We start from the raw sequence: 26,368 nt of genomic DNA, 5'->3' as shown, positions 1-26,368 counted from the left end.
ACACCTGAAACCCCACCTCTTTAAGGAATACCTAGGATAGGATAAAGTAATCCTTCTAACCCCCCCCCCTTAAAAGATTTGATGCACTATTGTAAAGTGGTTGTTCCACTAGATATCATAAGGTGAATGCACCAATTTGTAAGTCCTCTGGATAAGAGCGTCTGCTAAATGACTTAAATGTAAATGTAAATGTAAATGTATTAATAACATGTTGTAAGGCTATTTGTGCCTCCCTAGCTGATAAGGTTTCGGCAGCCATCATGTTTAATGCTCCTCAAGAGGATGATGAGACTGGCGAGCTGCCGACTATGGAAGAGCTTCCTTTTCCCCCTTTAGATAAGGACGATGAGTGAGAATTGAAAGTTGTTTTTTGTTTGACATGTTCAGAAGGCCCTAGAGGATTTGTTTTATGTTTTGACTAGTCTCGGGAACATTTGGCGCAGAACAAATGTCCCTGCAACCCGATTGTGGTAAGACCTATGTAAACAATGGTTATACATTGAGAGATTTAGTCACCTCTGAGTATGTGTGTATTTTAGATTGTAAAACCCAGAGTGAAGGGTTTGAAAGGATGAAGTGTCTGGTTTTCTGTGTTGATTTCGCTTACTTTAATAGAACTATTTTGATTGAACCTCCTTTGATGGAAGCTATAATCTAATGCTTACCCTAAAATGTTAAGATAATTATCAGAGTGACAAGAGGAGGGAATGTGAGGGAAAATGTACCATTTGCGTATCAAATCAATGCTACTTTTCTAATAACTAATTAGACAGCTTCATGCAGGTGACTGACTGATCGTGAATGGAGGAATCCTCACTATCACTGATAAGCAACTTGGCAGTGCGCCCAGAACATTGCTATGGGAATCGAGGTATCTCAGTTTCTAGGTCTTGGAGAGAGGAAGCCATGTGATGTATTGGTCAGTCAAATGCAGGAGCCAACGTTAATGATGAATAATGAATCATGTAAATCATGGAAATATGTCTGTGTAAGCAGTATATAAGAGAACTTATAGTCATGACCGCCCCCGGGGGAACTCCTGACTTCACTATTGGTGCATCAAGTTTGTTGGAACCTCTCCAGTGAACTGTTAATAAAGAGTGATTCATTTAATATTGACAGGTGTACCTGGTGTTGAATTTCCACCACACAATAACTTCAAAAACAGTCCTTTCATCACTGGATTTCTTCAGATTGCTGTGCAAGAAAAGGATGTCATCCACAGCGCCTGGTCGCAGGCTCGCAGCTGACTTCTCTTGGTAATCACACATCCATCTAACAGTGACGCTTTATCCTTTGGAACCACACAATTTCCAGGTGGACAGTAGGCCTGTTGAAGCGATAGAGGAAATCAACAAGATCCACAAGTCTTTCACAATAGCTGGCCTTATGTTATCTGCAGTTTGAGCTGCACTGTCCCACTCTGTGGTGGATAACACCCACTCTTTGTGTATGTAATGAGCGGTAAGGCACAAGTATTCTATTTTTAGAAAATCGTCAGTTCACATGTCAAGTGTAATTGCGGCATTGTATTTACCCAAGTTCTCTCTCAACTCCGGGACCACCCGATGCAGGACTTGGCTAGGTGTGAAAAATCCCCCAATTTGTGCCACAATTTAGACTACTGATAGATGCTGCAGTCAGAGTTGAGTCCTATTTTAAAAAGTGTAGTCTAATGGCCAAAAAGCAGAAAACTCGCAATGTACTCTAGGCTTATGACCTCTAAAGTTTTATATTTCTATCTCAATATCACAGACCTGACTTGCCCTATCAAAAAATGCATCGACCCCTACAAATGTCAATTTATTATAATCCACATAATAATTCAAACAAAATTAGCTGTAGCAAGAGAGAGACTGAAAATGCTAAAGACAAAATCGGAAAGAATGTGTCTTTAACCCTGCATTATAATATAACTTATTTTGAATGAAGACCAGGAATGAGTGAGTCAGCCCTACGCTTCGGTTCCTGCTTCTCTTGCCTATTTGAGTGTTTGTTTAATATTGTACTGATTCTGTGATCACCAAGCCTCATGCAACCAAAAATGGTCAGATAAAGCAATTTCACAAATCCGTCTTTTTAAAAACTTTGCTATGCTGTAATAAAGGATTTTGTGTTGTTTACATTGTTCTAAACGGGCAGAAAATAATATTGTAATCTAACAGCACCTGTTTGTCATGCAACAGTTTATCTTGCGCTTTTGACAATGATTTTACATGAGGCCTAATTCACATATGCCTAAAATACTTATATCCACTAGGCTAATAAATAATCAACATTTTCCTTTTGATTATTTACTTAACCTATATCATGTTATTTCAAGTTGTCCCTTTGGAGTGCATGCAATAGTGATTTGGAGTTGAATTGAATTTGAATGAACTGAATGATGAGGATGAAGAAGAAAAGGGTGAATTTAGAACAATAGTGTAAGATTGCTCTTCCTCTGTCCCGCGCACTTTTTGTTTCTACTTTGTTAGAAGAAGCTGTAGCTGGACTGTAACCTATTACTTACTAAAACTGTTACACTAAGGTTTTTATTCTATGAGAAACTAAAACGTTCTGTTATATTCTTAAAGTATGTGTTGACTGAATATACACAAGCCATGTCTGCTAAATTAACAAGTTGATGGTGCAGCCATATAGCCTCGGCTAGTAAGCACATATAAATAAAAAAATAGGTTTCACATCTTTAAAACCTGAGCTATTTAATTTGGGTTTTATTTATTATATTTACTCGTGTAATGTTACCTTATGGATAAGAACAATAGAAAGAAGTATCTGTTGGCATTGGTAGAGAGTCAGGTAGAGAATGGAGTGAAAGTGCACTGTAAGTACGCAATAACACTGTGGGCCAGATGTAAATGGTTTAGCAGCCTTTCCAATAAATTGGAATTCAAAAGATGCCATCCACTCTTGATGGTCTATCAGCAGGACAATATACTCTTGCCGAGTTTAGGGACTTTACATGTATTAATGGATGTTTGCGAGGCATGTCACACAACTGGATGGATCCATAACAAAGTACTGTGGGAATATCACTGAATGATGGAAATATTGGAATAAAGTAGGCCAATGCAATTGAAGGCGACAAATTGTTGCTTACTGAAACTCCCAAAGTCATCCAATTGTTATAATAGGATTGGAAGCAAAAGCCTACCCACGTGTGGTCAACTATTTCAGCACCGTTTTGTGCTGCTGAGACAAGCATGGGGACTGGACTTGATCAGATTTTTTCCCCCCACTGAATCTCCATTTGGCTATTGGTTACCCTACAATTAGGTTGTGGAAATGTTAGGATTATTTTGCTCTTCAATCACAGTCGCTTAGTAGCCTAGGCCTACTCCCGACCGGTCACATTATACAGCTCCATATTTTTCTAACGGAAACCCTGAGGTGTCTACATAGGCAGCTGTAAAATGCATTTTTCTAACAGTATAAACAGCACAACAAATACAATAATATCTTACAAATTATAATCAATCCCATGTAGTCTGTTCTAACAAAAAGGTTGTAAAGTCTTTAGTACAGCCAATATAAGAAACAGTCAAACGCATTCGTGAATTCAATTGCTTTAGCAACATATGTTGCGCTTTATTCATTGTTTAATTATTCAAGGCTCCCTTTATTTTAACTAAAATGCTTGATTGTATTTAAAAGACATGGATGCTGTCTGATGACATACACGACTGAATGATTGATTGATATAGTGTATATTGAAGTTGGCCTTTATGCCAGTAAGTTAAGACAGCTACAGTAAACAGCACTCTTAGGCCTACAGCTTCATGTCTTTTCAATATAAACCTTGAACCCACCTGTCCCCGACTTTTCCTAAATATGTTTAATATACACAATCACAAAGAAATCCGTTAATATTTTCTTTAGAGAGGTAATACAATAAAACAGGGTAGTAAGACAATTTATTTAAAAAGAACAGAATAGCATGTTTTAAGATGTATTTATCTGTGCTATAGGCTATGGCATGTCAATGAAATTAATGTGTTAATTTAGCAGACATTGCATGCTTATATTCCCCAGTCCTTTACAATATGATGGAATATAACACAGTACAATAGAAAGGATCGTTTCCCCAAATGGGTATTTGCTGATTTGCATCAGTGGGCATGGAGCTGCAGTTATTCTAAGAAAAGTTGTATGTTGAAAGAGAGACCATTTGTAAATCATTTTCAAATCAAATCAAATTTTATTTATCACATACACATGGTTAGAAGATGTTAATGCGAGTGTAGCGAAATGCTTGTGCTTCTACATTACATTACATTTAAGTCATTTAGCAGACGCTCTTATCCAGAGCGACTTACAAAGTTTAGTTCCGACCATGCAGTAATATCTAACAAGTAATCTAACTTAACAATTTCACAACAACTACCTTATACACACAAGTGTAAAGGAATGAATAAGAATATGTAAATAAAAATATATGAATGAGCGATGGCCGAACGGCATAGGCAAGATGCCGTAGATGGTATAGAGTACAGTATATACATATGAGATGAGTAATGTAGGGTATGTCAACATTATATAAAGTGGCATTGTTTAAAGTGGCTAGTGATACATTTATTATATAAATTTTTCATTATTAAAGTGACTAGAGATGAGTCAGTATGTTGGCAGCAGCCACTGAATGTTAGTGCTGGCTGTTTAACAGTCTGGTGGCCTTGAGATAGAAGCTGTTTTTCAGTCTCTCGGTCCCCGCTTTGATGCACCTGTACTGACCTCGCCTTCTGGTTGATAGCGGGGTGAACAGGCAGTGGCTCGGGTGGTTGTTGTCCTTGATGATCTTCTTGGCTTCCTGTGCCATCGGGTGGTGTAGGTGTCCTGGAGGGCAGGTAGTTTGCCCCCGGTGATGCGTTGTGCAGACCTCACTACCCTCTGGAAACCCTTACTGTTGTGGGTGGAGCAGTTGCCGTACCAGGCGGTGATGGAGCCCGACAGGATGCTCTCGATTGTGCATCTGTAAAAGTTTGTGAGTGTTTTTGGTGACAAGCCACATTTCTTCAGCCTCCTGAGGTTGAAGAGGTGCTGCTGCGCCTTCTTCACCATGCGGTCTGTGTAGGTGGACCATTTCAGTTTGTCCGTGATGTGTACGCCGAGGAACTTAAAACTTTCCACCTTCTCCACTACTGTCCTGTCGATGTGGATAGGGGGCTGCTCCCTCTACTGTTTCCTGAAGTCCACAATCATCTCCTTTGTTTTGTTGACATTGAGTGAGAGGTTATTTTCCTGACACCACACTCCGAGGGCCCTCACCTCCTCCCTGTAGGCCGTCTCGTTGTTGTTGGTAATCAAGCCTACCACTGTAGTGTCGTCTGCAAACTTGATGATTGAGTTGGAGGCGTGCATGGCCACGCAGTCATGGGTGAACATGGAGTACAGGAGAGGGCTGAGAACGCACTCTTGTGGGGCCCCAGCGTTGAAGATCATCATGGTGGAGATGTTGTTACCTACCCTCACCACCTGGGGGCGGCCCGTCAGGAAGTCCAGGACCCAGTTACACAGGGCGGGGTCGAGACCCAGGGTCTCGAGCTTAATGATGAGTTGAGGGTACTATGGTGTTAAATGCTGAGCTGTAGTTGATGAACAGCATTCTTACATAGGTATTCCTCTTGTCCAGATGGGTTAGGGCAGTGTGCAGTGTGATTGCGTTGTCTGTGGACCTATTGGGGCAGTAAGCAAATTGGAATGGGTCTAGGGTGTTAGGTAGGGTGGAGGTGATATGGTCCTTGACTAGTCTCTGAAAGCACGTCATGATGACGAAAGTGAGTGCTACGGGGTGATAGTCATTTAGCTCAGTTACCTTAGCTTTCTTGGGAACTGGAACAATGGTGGCCCTCTTGAAGCATGTGGGAACAACAGACTGGGATAAAGATTGATTGAATATGTCCGTAAACACCAGCCAGCTGGTCTGCGCATGCTCTGAGGATGCGGCTGGGGATGCCGTCTGGGCCAGCAGCCTTGCGAGGGTTAACACATTTAAATGTTTTACTCACGTTGGCTGCAGTGAAGGAGAGCCCGCAGGTTTCTGTAGCGGGCCATGTCAGTGGCACTGTGTTGTCCTCAAAGCGAGCAAAGAAGTTGTTTAGTTTGTCTGGGAGCAAGACATCATGGTCCGCGACGGGGCTGGTTTTCCTTTTGCAGTCCGTGATTGACTGTAGACCCTGCCACATACCTCTCGTGTCTGAGCCGTTGAATTGCGACTCTACTTTGTCTCTATACTGACGCTTAGCTTGTTTGATTGCCTTGCGGAGGGAATAGCTACACTGCTTGTATTCGGTCATGTTTCCAGTCACCTTGCCCTGATTAAAAGCAGTGGTTCGTGCTTTCAGTTTTGCGCGAATGCTGCCATCCATCCACGGTTTCTGGTTGGGGAATGTTTTAATAGACGCTGTGGGTACAACATCAACAATGCACTTGCTAATAAACTCGCTCACCAAATCAGCGTATTCAATGTTATTGTCCGACGCTATGCGGAACATATCCCAGTCCACGTGATCGAAGCAATCTTGAAGCGTGGAATCCGATTGTTCAATGCTGGTCCAAACAGACCTGAGCACAAGCGCTTCCTGTTTTAGTTTCTGTCCATAGGCTGGGAGCAACAAAATGGAGTCATGGTCAGATTTTCCCGAAATGAGGGCGGGGAGGGCTTTATATGCATCGAGGAAGTTCGAAAAACAATGATCCAGCCCGGGTCGCGCATTAGATATACTGATAAAATTTAGGGAGCCTTGTTTTCAGATTAGCCTTGTTAAAATCCCCAGCTACAATAAATGCAGCCTCAGGATATGTGGTTTCCAGTTTACATAGAGTCAAATGTAGTTCTTTCAGGGCCGTCGATGTGTCTGATTGGGGCGGAATATACGCGACTGTGATTATGATCGAAGAGAATTCTCTTGGTAGATAATGCGGTCGGCATTTGATTTTTAGGAATTCTAAGTCAGGTGAACAAAAGGACTTGAGTTCCTGTATGTTGTTATGATCACACCATGTCTTGTTAATCATAAGGCATACACCCCCGCCCTTCTTCTTACCAGAGAGATGTTTGTTTCTGTTGGAGCAATGCGTTAAGAAGCCGGGTGGCTGTACCGACTCTGATGACGTATCCCGAGTGAGCCATGTTTCCGTGAAACAAAGAACGTTACAATCTCTGATGGCTCTCTGGAAGGCAACCCTTGCTCGGATTTCGTCTACCTTGTTCTCAAGAGACTGGACATTGGCGAGTAGTATGCTCGGGAGCGGTGCGCGATGTGCCCGTCTACGGAGCCTGACCAGAAGACCGCTCCGTCTGCCCCTTCTGTGGCGCCGTTGTTTTGGGTCGCCAGCTGGGATCCGATCCATTGTCCTGGGTGGTGGACCAAACAAAGGATCTGCTTCGAGAAAGTCGTATTCCTGGTCGTAATGTTGGTGAGTTGACGTTGCTCTTATATCCAATAGTTCCTCCCGACTCTATGTAATAAAACCTAATATTTCCTGGGGTAACAATGTAAGAAATAACACATAAAAAAAACAAAATACTGCATAGTTTCCTAGGAGCGCGAAGCAAGGCGGCCATCTCTGTCAGCGCCGGAAGTATATTTTGTGTTGTTTGGCAAAACTAGGTTAATTAAAAACCTTGGAATATGCTCTTTCGGATAGGGTATAGCAATCAAAACGTCTGCACTACATGGACTGTAGGATTATTTTGAAATGTGAGCAAGCACGAAGAAGCTTCATAAATCCTCTCAGACACCCTCCGGCAACAATGGCTAACAGTAAAATACTATGACGTCATTCACTCCGATGTACCACACCATTCCGCAAGCATAACAAAACTTTTAAATGAGGACCCACTATATCATCAGCTTCCCCTTCCCAATCCTAACCTTAACCATTCGTGGGGGATATGCAAAACTGACCCAAGATCCACATCTAGGGGCAACTTCAACTTACACCATGCTTGTGTACAGACTGAGCAATCACAAATTAGTGCAAAGCTCTTGCACTCTGAGCATTCAAGCCAATGTCTCTCCAAAGGATCCTTTCACACCAGAAACAAAATCATATTTGCCATGGTCTTCTATCCCAGTGCGTTCCAAACTTTTCCAGTGTATGCCCACCTTCATCAAGGGATAATCCCAGATTACAGGGATAAAGAAATGTGATACAAAGTTACTGAGATGCTTGAAAGAAAATGGCCAACAATCATTACTTTAAAAGTGTTTACTTTAGTGAAAATGTTCATAACATTTTACAATAAACAATTTCCTTTAAAAACTTTACAGGGATTTAAAATTTGTTCATTACATAATTGCATATGTACAATGTTTTGGGAAGGCAGTGGACACCGCAGATTACAAAGAAGTATTCACACCTACTGTAACTGGTTATCTTTCCTAAACAGTTACATACTGATTGGGAAGTATTGTGAAAAATGAATTAGCAAATAAGTACGTTGATTTAAAATAAATACATGGCTTTCAGAAAGTATTCGCACCACCTAGACTTTTTCCACATTTTGCTGTGTTCCAGCCTGAATTTAAAAAGGATAACATATAGATTTCTTTGTCACTGGCCTACACACAATACTCCATAATGTCAAAGTTTTAGAAATTTTTACAAATTAATAAAAAATGAAAAGCTGAAATGTCTTGGGTAAATAAGTATTCAACCCCTTTGTTATGGCAAGCCTAAGGTCCCTCATTCGAGCAGAGAATTTCAAATACAGATTCGACAACAAAGACCTGCCTCGCAAAGGGCACTTATTGGTAGATAGGTAAACTAAAAAAATGGCCAACTGTTGCAAAACCAGGTGTGGAAAGCTCTTATAGACTTATAGACCCCAGAAAGACTCACAGCTATAATCACTGCCAAATGTGCTTCTACAAAGTCTTGAACTCAAGGGTGTGAATACTTATGTAAATGAGATAATTCTGTATTTCATTTCAATACATTTACAACATTTTCTAGAAACATGTTTTCACTTTGTCATTTATGGGGTAGTGTGTGTAGATGGGTGAGAGAAAAAAATATTTTTTATCCATTTTGAATTCAGCCTGCAACACAACAAAATGTGGAATAAGTCAAGGGGTATGAATACTTTCTGAAGGCACTGTACTTGGTTAACACAGAGGCCACATGATTAGTACTGCAGTTCTCAGTCGGCAAGCCTCAGTGGTTCAAACAATCTCTGCCCCTCTGATGCAGAACTATAGAGACAATATATATCCATCCTCTGAAAATGTATCCAGTCCCGTGTTGATCCTCCGTAACTATTGTGAAATGACATGGTAGGTGAGCATTACAGTGTGGCAGAAACTGTACAATAACCTACCAGAGGACTTGGTGAAGCCATTGCCATCATACTGGGAATTTGGCAAGCGACGAAAAGGATGATCCATCAACAAGGGCATGATCGATTAGCGAGGCTTTTTTTTTTTTTACAAGACCATCAATGGTTTGGGACACACACGGTACTATAATGATAACTTTCCATCTTCAAGTTGACGGCCATGCCATATATTGACATTGTTCAGACAGCAGTGATTCAAACAGATTTGGAAGCAACACGACTCCACGAATTGACACCTTTCAATTCACCATCCACTGGCAAAGAGTGTTCCTAAACCCAGGTTAAGTCTTTGATTGGCTGAGATGTGACCACTCAGGTTTATCAGCATTCAGAAGTTCTCCATCACAAGACATACCGGTCAGTCTTCATGACCTCATAGTCTTACAAGGAATCAAACTGACTTAAAGCAGTGGAGTTTAGAACCTAACACGTCAACATTACAGATGTAGGGTGAAAGAACTAAATGACAAGCAGTGAAATAAAGTAAACATTTTGGCATACATACAGTTCATTCTGTGCTTCTTAAGCATATCTAACTTTTTCGTAGGGGCTTGGAGAGTGAGATACCTAAGTTACTTGGTGTAGACTAAAAGGCATCAAGCAAATGTCCAGTTAGCCTCCCTAGCATGTGCTCAACTAGAACACATTGTAGCCAACACCTTAACCGTTACGCCAAGAGCTCCGAACATCTTGACGAGGTCGCTAGGTGTTGGGTTAAGGACGCTACATTACCCCCTTCCTTCGGGAGTGTGTCCCCCCCACACTTTCTCTATACCAAGTCCTTCAGGTGTACACGCCTCTCCGATGGCCGCACAGACACCATCCCACTTCTGACACCAATGTAGAGAATTCAGGGGGTAGCCCCGACCGGGACTCAAAGCCAGGTCCAGTGACCTTCAAGCCAACACCTTAACCATTACACCAAGAGGTCCGAACCTTTTGACAAGGTCACTAGCATTTTAATATAAACCCCATTCCCGTTTGCTGTCAAAACCCAAAAGAAAACTTTATTACCAACATTTTTGTTCGGGATTCAAACTAACACAAATAACCGGCATTGCACTGCACTCGACTTTTAAGAACATGTGGTTTCGTGATGCGTGATCCAATGGCAATTTACCTGAAGTTACATGTCAGAATCAGTAGAAAGTGCAGTGCTGCATTGGTTTGAATCCTGGCCTAAATCTGTTAGAGAATTAGATAAGGCTTCATTGAGAGTGGTTGAAAAGGCTCCTGGTTTTTTGGAGATAGATTTTTTGGAATTGCTTTACATGTAATCTGTCCCATAAAGTACTTACAGTACATTCATAAACATTCTACAAAACCTACATAAGTTATCGTTTTTACTGAACCAATTAGTTATGTAGAATGTCACATATTACAAATCACATATTGTTCTACATAATAAATATACTATGAGGCTTCAGAAAGACTATGTTGACATTAGGTAGTGCTTATGAATGCATCATAACTCCTTAACAAGGACATGTAAATCCACACCTTTTCTTCGCCAAGACAAAAATGTGTGCGAGAAAGATAGACTACATTAACTTCAGGCTTTTGACTGCCCATCATTAAATTATTCCCGTTCCGTCCCTCCGCACTTTCATTAACTGGGAAACATGAAGGCTTGAGGTTTTCATAAACGTGGTTTCTGGTGCACTTTACAAAATGTGAGTTAAGGCCTGTGCAAGGCCACCAATGATATCTATATCAAACCAAATACATCCTATTGAAGGAGAGCATTAAATGGAGCAAAGAGCATCAATGAGTGTGATACACAAAATGGGAGTGCCAGGCAGTCCTGTCAGATAGGCAAAGAGATCCAGCCTCCTCCTGAAACAGCACAACAGTGTTGACCATAAAATGATCCCCCCCACCACACACATACGCTTTTTAGCAGCGTACATTCTTGCGCATGTGCACACTACGCACGCGCGGAAGAAAAAAAAACTGACAACAAAAGAGAGAGAATTGAAAAGCTATTACCCGAGTACAGAACAACAGCAAATCAAGACAAGTGTGCTCTCTAGGCTCTATTGGCTACTTCCCTGGATGCAATAGCCTCGACCGAACCAGTAGGAGGCAGCGATGGTGTGCGGGTCCAGGAGTTGTAGTTCCTTAGTTAGACCTAATGAGGAGTTGCGGTTATCAGCGAGAGGATACAAAGACCTTGGGCTCTAGAGTGATGGACCAGGCCTCAGATCAAGTGGATACCATCCTCACATACTAACCTAATGTGGCTTGGTGGAGGAATCCACCACCTTGGCATGGACACTAGCTTAACATACTTGCAGATATACTAATTGGCCAGTAGCAGTGTACTACATAGAGAACTCGCTGTGTCAGTATAGGACATCCCTGGTGAAGGCAGCCATTTTGGTATGTTAGGTCTCAGGGTTGGTGGCTGAGGTCATGGTCACTTTCTTCATGTATTGTGTGAAGATGGCGTCAAAGGCCTCGTCCCTGTGGATCATGGCACCAAACACCAACGGCTGAGAGAGAACGGGTAAATAAAGGTGACAGTGAGGGGATAGAAAGACAGGACAATAGGAGGGGATATTATTTGGAAGAATATTTTAGGCATGGATAAATCTGTCAAAAAGCTGTTATGGAGCTCAATGATTGGGTTCCTGCCAATAAATATCTGGTCTTTTGAATTGACAAAGATTCTGTGTTTAAAAACCATAACACTGAGCTAGGTAAAAGCTAAGATTTAAAGTGGCCTTTTTTATTTTTTTATATATACACATCTTGCCTCTCCCTAAATAGCAGGAAGCAGATTGTACAGTCAACTTTCCTACCAGATCTTGTCTATGGTGATACCATTTGCCAGATAGCAGCAGTCACTACTCTACCATAGTGCCTTTCGCTCGATCACAGGTGACAGTTTTAATACTCACCACTGCATCCTGTCGCAAAAGGTAGGCTGGTCCTCATTAAAGTCCCGTAGATCACTTAATTACTTCCTTTTTGTTTATAAAGCTCTACTATACAAGCTTCCAAATTACCTCACTTTGTTGTTAAAGTATATATAAAAAGTAAAGTATAAAAACATGAGATACCAAATCCGTTCACGCAATGTTCCTTGGGTCTCCACTGGACTAGGTAAATCCGCTTTTAGTTTTAAACACTCCACATTTTTGGAACCACTTACAAAATGAATTACATTTGGATTCCCTGGTGCCACTAGGGCACTTTAAAACCCTGATGATAAACGACTTCACCCAGGTGTGCAATTTTGTTGATTGATTTACTTTAACAGCTACAGCAGTTTATGATGGCTGTGATGTTCTAATGTAATGGACTTGTTATTCTATTTTGTAGTTTTATATATTTTCTTTTCTGCCCTCAGGGCACCATTGAAAAGAAGACCCTGGTCTCAATTGGGCTCCCCTGAATAAATAAAAGTTAACACTAAAAATAAACAATCTTCTCAACTTGTTAACAGCATATTTGACAAAACACTCAGACCTAAATAGAGAGAAAAGGAACATGGTCTAAAATGGACTGTCCATAAGTGTTCCTACCTTCTGGGTGGACGGTGTTGCTATGGAGATTCCCATTCCAGATCCAGGTAATACAGACAAGACTTTGTACTGTGGGACAAACCAAAAAAACAACAGATAAGCTCAGACAACCTTAACATTCTACTGCAGAAGTCAATTTTTAGTAGGCTTGGGCGATATACCGTTTATACCGAAATACTGATTGTATGATTTTCAATAGTGTAAAAAATTATGTTTATTTTTGGGGGTTTGGGTGTGCGTGTTATGCCACTGCTTATAACTATAAGAAATCTAAGATGTGTCAAATAAATGATATCCAGCGCAGGGCTCCAGCTATGCATCCTCCTGGATCAAGATCCTTCTTGCCTAAATTGTTTGTGCCTCAAAAAACAAACATGAATCATTTTTTAATTTTATTTAAACACTAGTAAACAAAGTTGACTAAGATCCCTGTCCAGTCGCGTCTGTCTTTGTGATTCCTAAACTACTACAAAGTTCCCTTTATAATTTGAAAATAGCACCCCTTGTGTGCACATTCGCTAATACCGTATAACTCGGTATGGTACAGAAAATATGGATACCGCCCAACTCAAATTTTTGTTCAACCAATGAATTTAGACATTGGACAGAAGGTGAAGTGAAAATAGAAAAACCCACCTTCTGAATATCAGTGATGTCAATCAGTTTGATGACTTTGTTCTTTTTAGAGGAATTTGACCTGCAGCTTGAGCTTTCAAAGCAAAGGTAACTGGGGAGGGAAACACTTTGTAAGCACAGAGAAGGACACATTACACCTGAACACACAGACCAATACAAAACACACAAAAAAGGGTGCTGCAAGAGCACATGCATACACTGAGTATACAAAACATTAAGGACACCTATTCTTTCCATGACCGACTGACCAGGTGAATACAGGTGAACGCTATGATCCCTTATTGATGTCCCTTGTTAAATCCACTTCAAAATCAGTGTAGATGAAAGGCAGGAGACAGGCTAACCAATAACAGTCTAAGCCCTTCAGACGAGTCCCAAGACGCTTGTGGGGGTTGTAGAACACCATCATGTTCGTGTGAGTCTCATGTTACCATAGAGGGGTCATAATAGTTTTGTTGGCCAAACCCGTTCAGACGCTACAGACGATTTTGTGAGAAGACCGATTTTCGTGATGTCTCATGATCTGACAAACACCGCTCTAGCTCCGTCACCTTTCGCCGCCAATGCGAACATGCGACATCGGCGGACGCGGTGGATTGAGATGCATCCAATGCATAAAAACATATCTCCAGCTTAAACTGAAGGATTTTTAAATGGGGATTTTTGTATTATGCTAATTAAATTTCCACGGGGGCCCGGACATCGACTAAGGGGTTTTAAAGAAGCTATTCTGCCATGCTATGCTGTTGTCTTAGGTCTCTCTTTATGTAGTGTTGTGCTGTGTTTTGTCCTATATTTTTATTTTATTTTTAGGCCGTTATTGTAAATAAATTTGTAAATTTGTTCTTAATAACTGACTTGCCTAGTTAAATAAAAAGGTTAAATAAAAATAAATACAATAAAAAAAAAAGTATTTTTAAGCCTTGGGACAATTGAGACATTGGTTGTGTATGTGCGCCATTCAGAGGGTGAAGGGATAAGATTTTAAGTGCCTTTGAATGGGGTATGGTGTTCCTAATGTTTGGTATACTCAGTGTAGATATCTACATGTGACAGCTAGGTATTAGCAGTACATGGCTTACTTTTCAGTGACAAAGAGCACACCATTACGGATGTAGTCAGTGGGACTCTTCCTGTCCCTGTTGATCAAGCAGCATCGCCAGCCATTCTCACACACTGCCAACGAAACCAGTCGACACACACACACACATCAGGTCTGACACACTGCCAACAAACACAGTCAATACTCATGGTTTCACTGCACCAACATAACACAATCAATAAACACTAAATTCAACAACAACTATGGAAATAGGTCAACATGGAAAAAGGGTGAGGTGGTGAACCAGGCACAAATAGTCAGCTGTCGCTCCTGAGAATTATCATGTAGTGCTCTACCAACCTGCTAGGGGGCGCTCATCCCCGGAAAGATTGAAGACCTCGTGGAAAGCCCCCTTCTTTGTATTGTAGGCCCTGCCAGTCTGTTCCTCTAGACTGATACCACATGGTAAGGCTGTTCCTAGACTGCCATGAGCTACCGTCGGATGGATCTAAAGAGAAACAGAGAGCGGGGATAAGAATGGTAGGATAGAAGGAAGGATGGAGGATAGAGGTCAGCATTTTAGACTAGGAACAGAGTGTGGGAAGGGAACTGGCTAGACCTAAGCAGCGTATGTGTATTATAGCAGGCTCTCTCAAACCAGTGGCTTGACTTGGTCATCCGCATCACTCAGTGCACTTCACTGCAGGTGACTCAAACGTACACAGTTTTTTGGTAAGCAGTGCATATTGGCTGGGGTACTAGTGGAGAGCATTGGATACATTGCTTATGGGGATGTGAATGATAGGTTTATGGTGTGTCTCATGCAAAGCATGACGCAATGGACTCATGCCCTGTACTGTATATAACAACCTTTCATTCTAAAGAATGAAACATGGAAAAATTCCTGGACAGCTTTTCTCAAAGCATGTGCAGACCAACTGGCAAGTGTCTTCAGACATTTTCAATCTCTCCTTGTCCCAGTCTGTTGTCCCAACATGTTTCAAGCTGACCACCATTGTCCATGTTTCCCAAGAGCTTCAAAGTAACCTGCGTAAATGACTATGGCCCTGTAGCACTCACATCTGTAATTATAAAGTGCTTTGAAAGGCTTGTCATGACACACATCAACACCATCATCCCAGACCCACTCCAATTCACCTACTTCCCCAACAGATCCACAGATGACGCAAGCTCAATGGCACTTCACACTGCCCACTCCCACCTGGACAAGAGGGGAAATAACTATGCGAGAATGCTGTTCATACACTACAGCTCAGCATTCAACACCATAGTCCACTCCAAGCTCATCACCAAGCCAGGGACCCTGGGACTGAACCCCTCCCTCTGCAACTGGATCCTGGACATCCTGATGGACCAGCCCCAGTTGGTGAGGGTAGGCAACAACACCTCCGCCACGCAGAACCTCAACACGGGGGCCCCTCAGGAGTGTGTGCCTAGTCCCCTCCTGCACTCCCTTTTCACCCATGACTTCGTGGCCACACACGACTCTAACACCATCATCAAGTTTGCTAATGACACGATGGTGGTAGGCGATGAGGGAGGAGGTCAGAGACTTAAAAGTGTGGTGCCAGGACAACAACCTCTCCCTCAACATCAGTAAAACCAAGGAGCTGATCGTGGACTATAGGAGAAAAAGGGAAGAGCAGGCCCCCATCCACATCGATAGGGCTGTTGTGGAGTGGGCCGAGAGCTTCAAGTTCCTTGGCGTCCACATCACTAAGGACTTAACATGGTCCGCACACACCCGCACAGTTGTGAAGAGTGCACAGCAGGGCCTTTTCCCCCCCTCAGGAGGCTGAAAAGATTTGGCATGGGCCCTAGGCTCCTCAAAAAGTTATACAGCTGCACCATCGAGAGCATCTTGACTGGCTGCTTCCCCGCTTGGTATGCCAAATGCACCGCCCTTGACCGCAGAAACACCAGCGCTACAGAGGGTGGTGGGGCCAAGCTCCCTGCAATCCAGGACCTCTAAACAGTATCAGGCTGTGTCAGAGGAAGGCCTGAAAAATTGCCAAAGGCTCCACCCACCGAAGCCATAGACTGTTCACTCTGCTACTTCCTGGCAAACAGTACCAGAGCATTGGCTCCAGGACAAACAGGCGCTTCTACCCCCAAGCCATAAGACTGCTAAATAGCCAGACTGCTAAATAGTCAATTAATGGTACCCAAACTATCTGCACCCGCTCCATCTTGCACAGACCCTACGTACACTCACTAGGCTACACACACACACACACACACACACACACACACACACACACACACACACACAACATTAACAGTCCCATACAAAACCCTCACACATTCACGACATACGCACACACTTTGAAACTCATAATTTGCTGCTGCTACTCTGTTCTTTATATAACTCTTATTATTATCTATCCTGATGCCTAGACACGTTACCCTGCCTTCATGATACCTCGTACCTCAGCACATTGATCTGGTACCCCCTGTATATCCCTCAGCACATTGATCTGGTACCCCCTGTATATCCCTCAGCACATTGATCTGGTACTCCCTGTATATACCTCAGCACATTGATCTGGTACTCCCTGTTTACACCTCCATTCTTATTTAGCTTATTCCTAGTTACTATTTTATTTTTCAACTCTGCATCGTTGGGAAGGGCTCATAATCAAGCATTTCACAGTAAACGTCTACACCAGTTGTATTCAGCGCATGTGACAAATATAATTTGATTTGACTTTCATTTGTTTTCGCTGACCATTGGCAGGAATTCTCTCTAGAAAACACAAACCGGCCGAACACACTGATAACTATTGCTAGGTATTAGAACATTATAAAACAACCTTAAATAATTGTATGGGATTTTATGGAAGAGTAGTTACCGGTATGATATTATGATAGACATTACTCTAATGCAACCACACGTTTGCACAAACTACAAATACTATTAACAAACCACCATCTTTCAAAAAGAACCAATGAGCAGATTTCTAGCTTCTAGTTACTTCCTCAACACACATAAGCACTACATTGAATATAGGGTTCTTTCTGATCGTGTCTATGAGAATGGATACAGAATTAACATTCAAAACACCATTATGGTAATCTCTACTTTGGTGCCACATGGAAAATAATACTTTCAACAGCACTGTGGTAGATGCACATATTTAAAAGACAAGGCACATTTTGATCCTTCACATAGACACTGTTAGCATTGCTCTACTACTGATATCCAAAAGGGGCAAGGGGTCGATTTGGAATGCAGCTTATTTATCTCTAATGATACACACGCAAACACAGACACTCTCCAACCAAAGTGCACGCTAGGGAGCCCTACCTTTTCACACCCAGAGAGCTGAGAGAGAAAAAACAACAGAGAACTCAGGTGATCAGACACAAACATAAGGATTCCCACAGTCCCAGCTGCTGTGACCACCAACATTAATAGGGATGAACTGTGACAATGACACACATCAATATGTCATGTGTGTGTACACGTACCTACAGTGCCTTCTGAAAGTATTCAGACCCCTTGATCTTTCCCACATTTGTTTACGTTACAGCCTTATTCTAAAATGGATTCAATTAAATGTTTTTCCTCATCAATCTACACACAATACCCCGTAATGACAGTTTTTATAAATGTTTTCTAATTTATTAAAATAAAAAAACTGAAATACCTTAGGTAAAATAAGTATTCAGATCCTTTGCTAAGAGACTCGGAAACGAGATCAGGTGCATCCTGTTTCCATTGATCATCCTTGAGATGTTTCTACAACTTGATTGTAGAAGTCCAACTGTGGTACATTTAATTGATTGGACATGATTTGGAAAAGCACACACACCTGTCTATATAAGGTCCTACAGTTGACAGTGCATGTCAGAGCAAAAACCAAGTCATGAGGTCCAAGGAATTTTCTGTAGAGCTCTGAGACAGGATTGTGTCGAGGCACCGATCTGGGGAAGGGTACAACAACATTTCTGCAGCATTGAAGGTCACCAAGAACACAGTGGCCTCCATCATTCTTAAATGGACCACCAAGACTCTTCCTAGAGCTGGCCGACCGGCCAAACTGAGCAATTGGGGGAGAAGGGCCTTGGTCAGTTAGGTGGCCAAGAACCCGATGGTCACTCTGATAGAGCTCCAGAGTTTGTCTGTGGAGATGGAAGAACATTCCAGAAGGACAACCATCTCTGCAGCACTCCACCAATCAGGCCTTTATGGTAGAGTGGCCAGACGGAAGCCACTCCTCAGTAAATGGCACATGACAGCCCGCTTGGAATTTGCCAAAAGGCACCTAAAGACTCTCAGACCATGAGAAACAAGATTATCTGGTCTGATGAAAGCAAGATTGAACTCTTTGGCCTGAATGCCAAGCGTCACGTCTGGAGGAAACCTGACACCATCCCTACGGTGAAGCATGCTGGTGGCAGCATCATGCTGTGGGGATGTTTTTCAGCGGCAAGGGCTGAGAGACTAGTAAGCATTGAGGGAAAGATGAATGGAGCAAAGTACAGAGAGATCCATGATGAAAACCTGCTCCAGAGCGCTCAGTACACAGCCAAGACAAAGCAGGAGTGGCTTCGGGACAAGTCTCTGAATGTCCTTGAGTGGACCAGCCAGAGCCCGGACTTGAACCCGATCGAACATCTCTGGAGAGACCTGAAAATAGCTGTTCAGGGAAGCTCACCATCCAACCTGACAGAGCTTGAGGGGATCTGCAGAGAAGAATAGGAGAAGCTCCCCAAATATAGCTGTGCCAAGCTTGTAGCGTCATACCCAAGAAGACTCGAGGCTGTAATCACTGCCAAGGGTGCTTCAACAAAGTACTAAGGGTCTGAATAATTATGTACATGTCATATTTCCATTTTCTAAAAACCTGTTTTTGCTTTGTCATTATGGGGTATTGTGTATAGATTGATGAGGGGAAAAAAAACGATTTAATACATTTTAGAATAAGGCTTTAACGTAACAAAATGTGGAAAAAGTGAAGTGAATACTTTCCGAATGCACTGTAGGTACAAAAGACTTGCACATATACAGACACACAAACGCATTATATACAATAGTATATGTAGAGTTTGAGACGTACCCGTCTGGACAATGTCGCGCCCCCCCGCTCCTTCAGCTGGGGGTCAGTGGGCAGGCTGGTCCAGATTATGTGGGGCGTGTCATACTTGTCCCTTAACTTGGGACAGCTCCTAAACATGAAGTCGATGATGAAGAACTTGATCCCTGCATACAGCCCTGAAGAGGATACATGCAGAAAGGCATGAGAGAAGAACAAGAGGATCTCTCCATGTCTCTTTCTTCATCTGGTATATCTCAGTATTTTTCTCATCTCAATGCATGGAGCTCTCACTGAGTAGGTGTAGCAGGGAGTGACCCCTATGCTGACCAAGGTACAATTCACATATTGTACTTACCAATCATAAAGCCTATGAGTTTGTAGGGGATGAGACAGGAGCAGATCAAGGCCACCCATAGACCAACGTAAAGCTTCTGAGTGAGCTCAGGATGCACCCACATGAACAGGCTGAAATACACGTGCGCACACACACAGATTTCTATATATATATATACACACTGTTGAAGTCGGAAGTTTACATCCACTTAGGTTGGAGTCATAAAAACTCGTTTTTCAACCACTCCACAAATTTCTTGTTAACAAACTATAGTTTTGGCAAGTAGGTTAGGACATCTACTTTGTGCATGACAATGGTAATTTTTCCATTAATTGTTTACAGACAGGTTATTTCACTGTATCACAACTCCAGTGGGTCAGAAGTTTACATACACTAAGTTGACTGTGCCTTTAAACAGCTTGGAAAATTCCAGAAAATTATGTCATGGCTTTAGAAGCTTCTGATAGGCTAATTGACATCATTTGTGTCAATTGGAGGTGTACCTTTGGATGTATTTCAAGGCCTACCTTCAAAACACAGTGCCTCTTTGCTTGACATCATGGGAAAAGCAAAAGAAATCAACCAAGACCTCAGAAAAAAACTGTAGACCTCCACATGTCTGGTTCATCCTTGGGAGCAATTTCAAAACGCCTGAAGGTACCACGTTCATCTGTACAAACAATAGTGCGCAAGTATAAGCACCATGGGACCACGCAGCCGTCATACCGCTCAGGAAGGAGATGCGTTCTGTCTCCTAGAGATGAACGTACTTTGGTGCGAAAAGTACAAATCAATCCCAGAACAGCAGCAAAGGACCTTGTGAAGATGCTGGAGGAAACAGGAACAAAAGTATCTATATCCACAGTAAAACGAGTCCTATATCGACATAACCTGAAAGGCCGCTCAGCAAGGAAGAAGCCACTGCTCCATAACCGCCATAAAAAAGCCAGACTACGGTTTGCAACTGCACATGAGGACAAAGATCGTACTTTTTAGAGAAATGTTCTCTGGTCTGATGAAACAAAAATAGAACTGTTTGGCCAGAACGACCATCATTATGTTTGGAGGAAAAAGGGGAATGCTCGCAAGCCAAAGAACACCATCCCAACCGTGAAGCACAGGAGTGGCACCATCATGTTGTGGGGGTGCTTTGCTGCAGGAGGGACTTGTGCACTTCACAAAATAGATGGCATCATGAGGTAGGAAAATTATGTGGATATATTGAAGCATCATCTCAAGACATCAGTCAGGAAGTTAAAGCTTGGTCGCAAATAGGTATTCCAAATGGACAATGACCCACAAGCATACTCCCAAAGTTGTGGCAAAATGGCTTAAGGACAACAAAGTCAAGGTATTGGAGTGGCCATCACAAAGCCCTGACCTCAATCCTACAGAAATGTGTGGGCAGAACTGAAAAAAAACATGTGAGAGCAAGGAGGCCTAAAAACCTGACTCAGTTACACCAGCTCTGTCAGGGGGAATGGGCCAAAATTCACCCAACTTATTGTGGGAAGCTTGTGGAAGGTTACCCAAAACGTTTGACCCAAGTTAAACAATTTAAAGGGAACGCTACCAAATACTAATTTAGTGTATGTAAACTTCTGACCCACTGGGAATGTGATGAAAGAAATAAAAGCTGAAATAAATCACTCTCCTATTATTTTGGCATTTCACGTTCTTAAAATAAAGTGGTGATCCTATCTGACCTAAGACAGGGAATTTTTACTAGGATTAAATGTCAGGAATGGTGAAAAACTGAGTTTAAATGCATTTGGCTCAGGTGTATGTAAACTTCCAACTTCAACTGTATATATACACACACACAAAGCGTAAAACACACGTTGGTTAACAAACTTAAACATACCGGTAACAAAACACACACTCACTTCTTTATTTTCTCCAAGACATCTGCCATCTTTCCAAAAAGATTCTGTTAAGAACACACACATTTTTTTGTTGTGAAAATGGCACAACAACTTAAACCCCCTCACATCGCAGCTCCACAACTATGAATAGATGTCATCAAGCATGTCTAACAATTTCTAAATCAAAAGGTGAAACAATTGTTACAGCTCACCTGTGCTTTTTGAGCTACATCAAGAACTAACTGGAATTTCTCTGAAACAGTCAGATCCTCCTTTGGTGGTTCCTAGGAAAAGAAGAGTCACATCCAAACTATTCCCCCGAAAGCAAACAGCATTAGGGTAACCGCCCAGTGCCCTAAAATCTACAAACACTGAAGGGGTAGAGGCGTGTGGAAGGTGCAAAGGGATTCTTTCTTGACCTTTCCTAGGTACAGCTAGATCCCAAAAGAGGTGACATCATTAAAGTCTTACCACAGGTTCAGAGACCCCAGGCACAATACTCCACTGGATCCTCCAACCTCTGAGAAGAAAGTGGAGAGAGACAAGTTTGACTCAACTCACAAGCAGATTGTATATGTTCAAATGGAACAACTTATAACAGGCAATGCACCTTGTAATGAGCTTAGCTACCTGGAAATGAGGTAATTCAAGGACAACCTTAGAATGGCTAGGAAGATAAACATGGGGATGGCCCAACCGTGCCACGCTGCATTCATATAGATCTGTGTAAAATATAAAGGGGGAGGGGAGAACAGGTCACTCGCAATCTATTATTTCCATCTATCCACCTCTAGTCTATACTCGTACTGAGTATGAAACATCTTGGTACTATGCAACACATATTGTACACGGTTTTGGGGCAGATATAGATTTACATGCAAATATCGCTCTAAAACATAAATAGATGTTGCTATACAGGTGGAGCGATAGTGCTATTGATCTTTACTGCTGGAACCTTGATTTTTAAGCCTCGAGACAATCGAGATGACTTATGTATGTGTGCCATTCAGAGGGTGAATGGGCAAGAGAAAAGATTTAGGTGCCTTTGAACGGGCTATGGTAGTAGGTGCCTGGCGCACCGGTTTGTCTCAAGAACAGCAACGCTGCTGGGTTTTTCTCGCTCAACAGTGTGTGCGTGTGTGTGAAATTCTGTTTCAGAGGATTCACAAAGCAGGCTACATCGCGTGAGTAGACTCAAAACACAAGGCAGCCAAATGATAGTCATGAGAGGTGGTCACCTCTGGCCACACTGCCTCGTGGGGTGTGTGTGTGTGTGTGTACTCACAATGAAGGCGAAGGCTGACGTATACACTGATTGCCAGCTGGATAAGGCAAAAAGATTCCTCTTAAAGTTTATGACAGGTTTGGCACCTCGCTCTACAGACAAGTATAAAGTATTAAAACATTTTTAAAAAACACTATCAAGACACAAATGCATCAATCATGTATACATCATTTATTACAATAAAGATATGTCATTGGAATAGTATTAGACTCAGAATATGATATTCATCAAGATACGGCTGACATTCAGTGTGATCGGTACATCTTGTTCACTAAATGTACAACACTTACTGAGTCTTCTCATGTTTTCAGTCAATCTGAGGACAGAGGACAAGAGAAGGGGAGTTTTATTTAATTAGATCTCAGCATTACAAAAGCAAGAACAAAATGATGTAAGGAACAAGCAAAAGCACAAACAGTGCTGATTTCTGATTTCGCTATCCTTCATGTATTTCATTAACATTTTTACCTTTATTTAACTTGGCAAGTCAGTTAAGAACAAATTCTTATTATCAGTAACGGCCTAGGAACAGTGCGTTAACTACCTTGTTCAGAGGCAGAACGACAGATTTTTACCTTGTCAGCTCGGGGATTCGATCTAGCAACCTTTCCGTTACTAGTCCAATGCTCTAACTACTAGGATACCTACCTGCCATATGTGTTGCCTGGAAGAATCACTTGTCTGCCGAAGCCTTTTTGTCTGCTTCCTATCTCATCTCCCTTTCTCTTTCAGCCTCCAAAACTAACATCAAGTTCATTTCAACTGGCAGGGTGCAGTGAATGCTCCTTCCTTCTCTTCCCTTGCCTCTTCTGCTCTCTCACTCTCCGTCCATCTTATGTACTTGGATAAAGTTACAGGACACAGTTTGAGTCAGACTACTCAAGACTATACTGGCATTGTTAACACTGAGCGTTCTCTTCTCTCCCTCTCACCCCTCCGTCCACTGTACTTGGATTGAGTTTCATTACACAGTTTGAGTCAGAGTACCCATGACTCCACTCTGCGTTATTCAGGAGAGGACTGATCCAGGGCAACTATAAAAAAGGTCACTGTTAGGATTGGAACAGGAAAAACTGATCCTATATCAGTTTTAACTAGCATAGAATAACAGCCTGCTGCAGTGCACTCAACCTACCACCAGGGGTCAGACAATCCTCCCACTTCCACAACAACATGGTTACAACTTCTACTACGCTGAAAGCCCTGGGATTAGCTGTGGTTTATAATAAACAGGCCAATTTGACATCAGGGTGAAGTCATGGGGATGTCTACTTTACGGTGGGTGCTGATGAATAGCATGCTGACAGACTCTAGGCCCATTACAAAGCCATCAGTTTTATGACCCTTCTCCAAGCAGCATGTACTCAGGGTATTCTGAGCTGGTTAACCTGATGACTACAGTGGCTGGCTTATCCCACACTCTGATCAAAATGAAAGGGGAGAAGCAGAGGGGAGCAATGTCAAAGCAAATGTTGAAATCAGAATCTTAAAAAGGGATCGTTCAGGCAAAATCTACATATGGGTGGAATTAATCTTACCTTGAGTTGTGTCTAGGGTTGCAAAGGGAAGGTATATTACTGGAAACTTTTGACATTTACCAGTACACTACCAGAATCTTTCAAGGAATTTATGTGATCTATCACAAGACATCTAGTGGCCCTTTTGGGTATTTCAGATTATCACAGGTGTCTAATTATCGCCGACCCTCTGTGTGGCCTTATCACATTTAAAACATTTAAAGTATGAAATAATTAAAGGTGCAATATGGAGAAATCGCTTAGCCACTTCCTGTTTGCTAAAATTCAAATAGTTCGCCTAATTTCAGTTTGTGACAAAACAAGCAACGCATAACAGAGTCATTTTATCATCTAGACAACTATGAAATAATTTTTCAATAACCCAAATCATTGTATTTGCAGCTGTTTGAAGCTGGTGTACAAAACCGAAAGTAAAAGACGCAAAAATGAAACTTAAGTACGTGAAGCATAGAAATACCGTACATAAAACATATCTAACGCTTCTTAGATTTTCGTTCAATGAGAATGAAAGATCATTAACTCATATTTCTATGTGAATTTGGTCGGGTCACCCAAAAAGTTATATATTGCAGATTTAAATAAGATGATTTTAAAATAAAAAATACAATGACAAAGCTGTAAAACATTATCCTAAATATAAACCATCAACTTAGTGAATATTTGATTTGAATTATTAGGATCCCCATTAGCCGACGCCAAATGGTGACAGCTCGTCTTACTGGGATCCAACACATAACGAAAAAGACATTACAGACAAAAGAATTTACATCTATTTAAAACATTAACATGTAGTGTGTGTGTGCATCGAATATGAGGGTTTCAGCATGAAATTTCCATTATATAATATTTTTAAACACTTCATTTATTTTACTATGTATTTGTTGCGAATGTTTTGGTGTCAAACTGGTGGCAGTTGTGAAGAAAAGTCAATAGTTGGAAGAGTTGCAGAGTTAATAGAAAATAATGGCATTGTTGATTAGATATTTTTCATTAACTTAGGCTATTTTCTCCTGTGGTCTATCTACTAGAAACTCATGGACAACAGAGAATAAAAAAAGAATTTTATATGAATACATTTATTTTATTCAAGCATAATTTACCAAAGTTACAATAGGCAATCTGTTAATTACCAAAAATACTGAAGGTTCTGGCAACTTTGGTAAATTACCTGCAGCTTTGCAGCCCTAGCTGAAGGCCCATAGTGACGCTTTGCTAACATCAGTCCGCTGGTTTACATTCATGAATTTGGACAATGCCTATTATACTAGCTCCTGGCTGTGGCAGAACTAAACAATGGATTATTGTGGATTCTGTCACTATGGGCCTTTATGCAGAACTCAAGGTAAGGGTAATTCCACAAAACTATCCCTACAAATGTTCTCAATGGGGGAAAAAAAGTATGGCAGGTCTCACCTCTTAGCGCTTAGCGGCTCCTCTGGCTCCACTGTGTTCTCCTCCGGCTGGAAACGGAAGTCCCCGATGTACGCTCCAAACCGGTTGTACAGCCACGCCTGCAGCCATGAGTACATGGTCTCCTTCTGCTTGTCTGCTGGGGTAGAGGAATATGGGATATTTTTAGACCTTGTTTTGTTGAATCAGGTTGATAATGTCTGGGTTGGAACAAAAGCCTGCACACCTTGTTGCTTTCCAGGACTAGTGTTGGTGACCACTATTTATACTGTATACATTTGACCAGTATTCAACTCAATGTTGCATGGTTGTAGCAGTATGA

At 41.8% G+C, this 26,368-nt stretch overlaps 1 protein-coding gene across 3 annotated transcripts in view; it reads right to left on the bottom strand.

Moving 5' to 3' along the window:
• Nucleotides 1-8,199: 8,199 nt before the first annotated feature.
• LOC106561039 (GRAM domain-containing protein 4) overlaps nt 8,200-26,368 on the bottom strand; it is a 44,859-nt gene continuing 26,690 nt past the window's right edge. For 2 of the 3 annotated variants that reach the window (XM_014124608.2, XM_045688102.1), the window contains exons 6-19: nt 26,050-26,185; nt 23,389-23,414; nt 23,099-23,190; nt 22,444-22,535; nt 22,285-22,333; nt 22,026-22,097; nt 21,835-21,878; nt 19,970-20,079; nt 19,636-19,790; nt 14,912-15,059; nt 14,592-14,685; nt 13,510-13,600; nt 12,874-12,942; nt 8,200-11,838 (exon numbers count right to left, since the gene is read on the bottom strand). In XM_014124608.2, the coding sequence (XP_013980083.1) occupies nt 11,731-11,838; nt 12,874-12,942; nt 13,510-13,600; nt 14,592-14,685; nt 14,912-15,059; nt 19,636-19,790; nt 19,970-20,079; nt 21,835-21,878; nt 22,026-22,097; nt 22,285-22,333; nt 22,444-22,535; nt 23,099-23,190; nt 23,389-23,414; nt 26,050-26,185 (1,286 nt within the window). In that variant the 3' untranslated portion in view covers nt 8,200-11,730. The remainder of the gene's footprint in view (nt 11,839-12,873; nt 12,943-13,509; nt 13,601-14,591; nt 14,686-14,911; nt 15,060-19,635; nt 19,791-19,969; nt 20,080-21,834; nt 21,879-22,025; nt 22,098-22,284; nt 22,334-22,443; nt 22,536-23,098; nt 23,191-23,388; nt 23,415-26,049; nt 26,186-26,368) is intronic. The other variant, XM_045688103.1, reaches the window with a different exon arrangement.

The sequence above is a fragment of the Salmo salar genome, chromosome ssa10 (genome assembly GCF_905237065.1).
Source record: "Salmo salar chromosome ssa10, Ssal_v3.1, whole genome shotgun sequence".
NCBI lineage: Eukaryota > Metazoa > Chordata > Actinopteri > Salmoniformes > Salmonidae > Salmo > Salmo salar.
The sequence above is the reverse complement of the archived record's forward strand: the minus strand, read 5'-3'. Positions and strand labels throughout refer to the sequence as shown.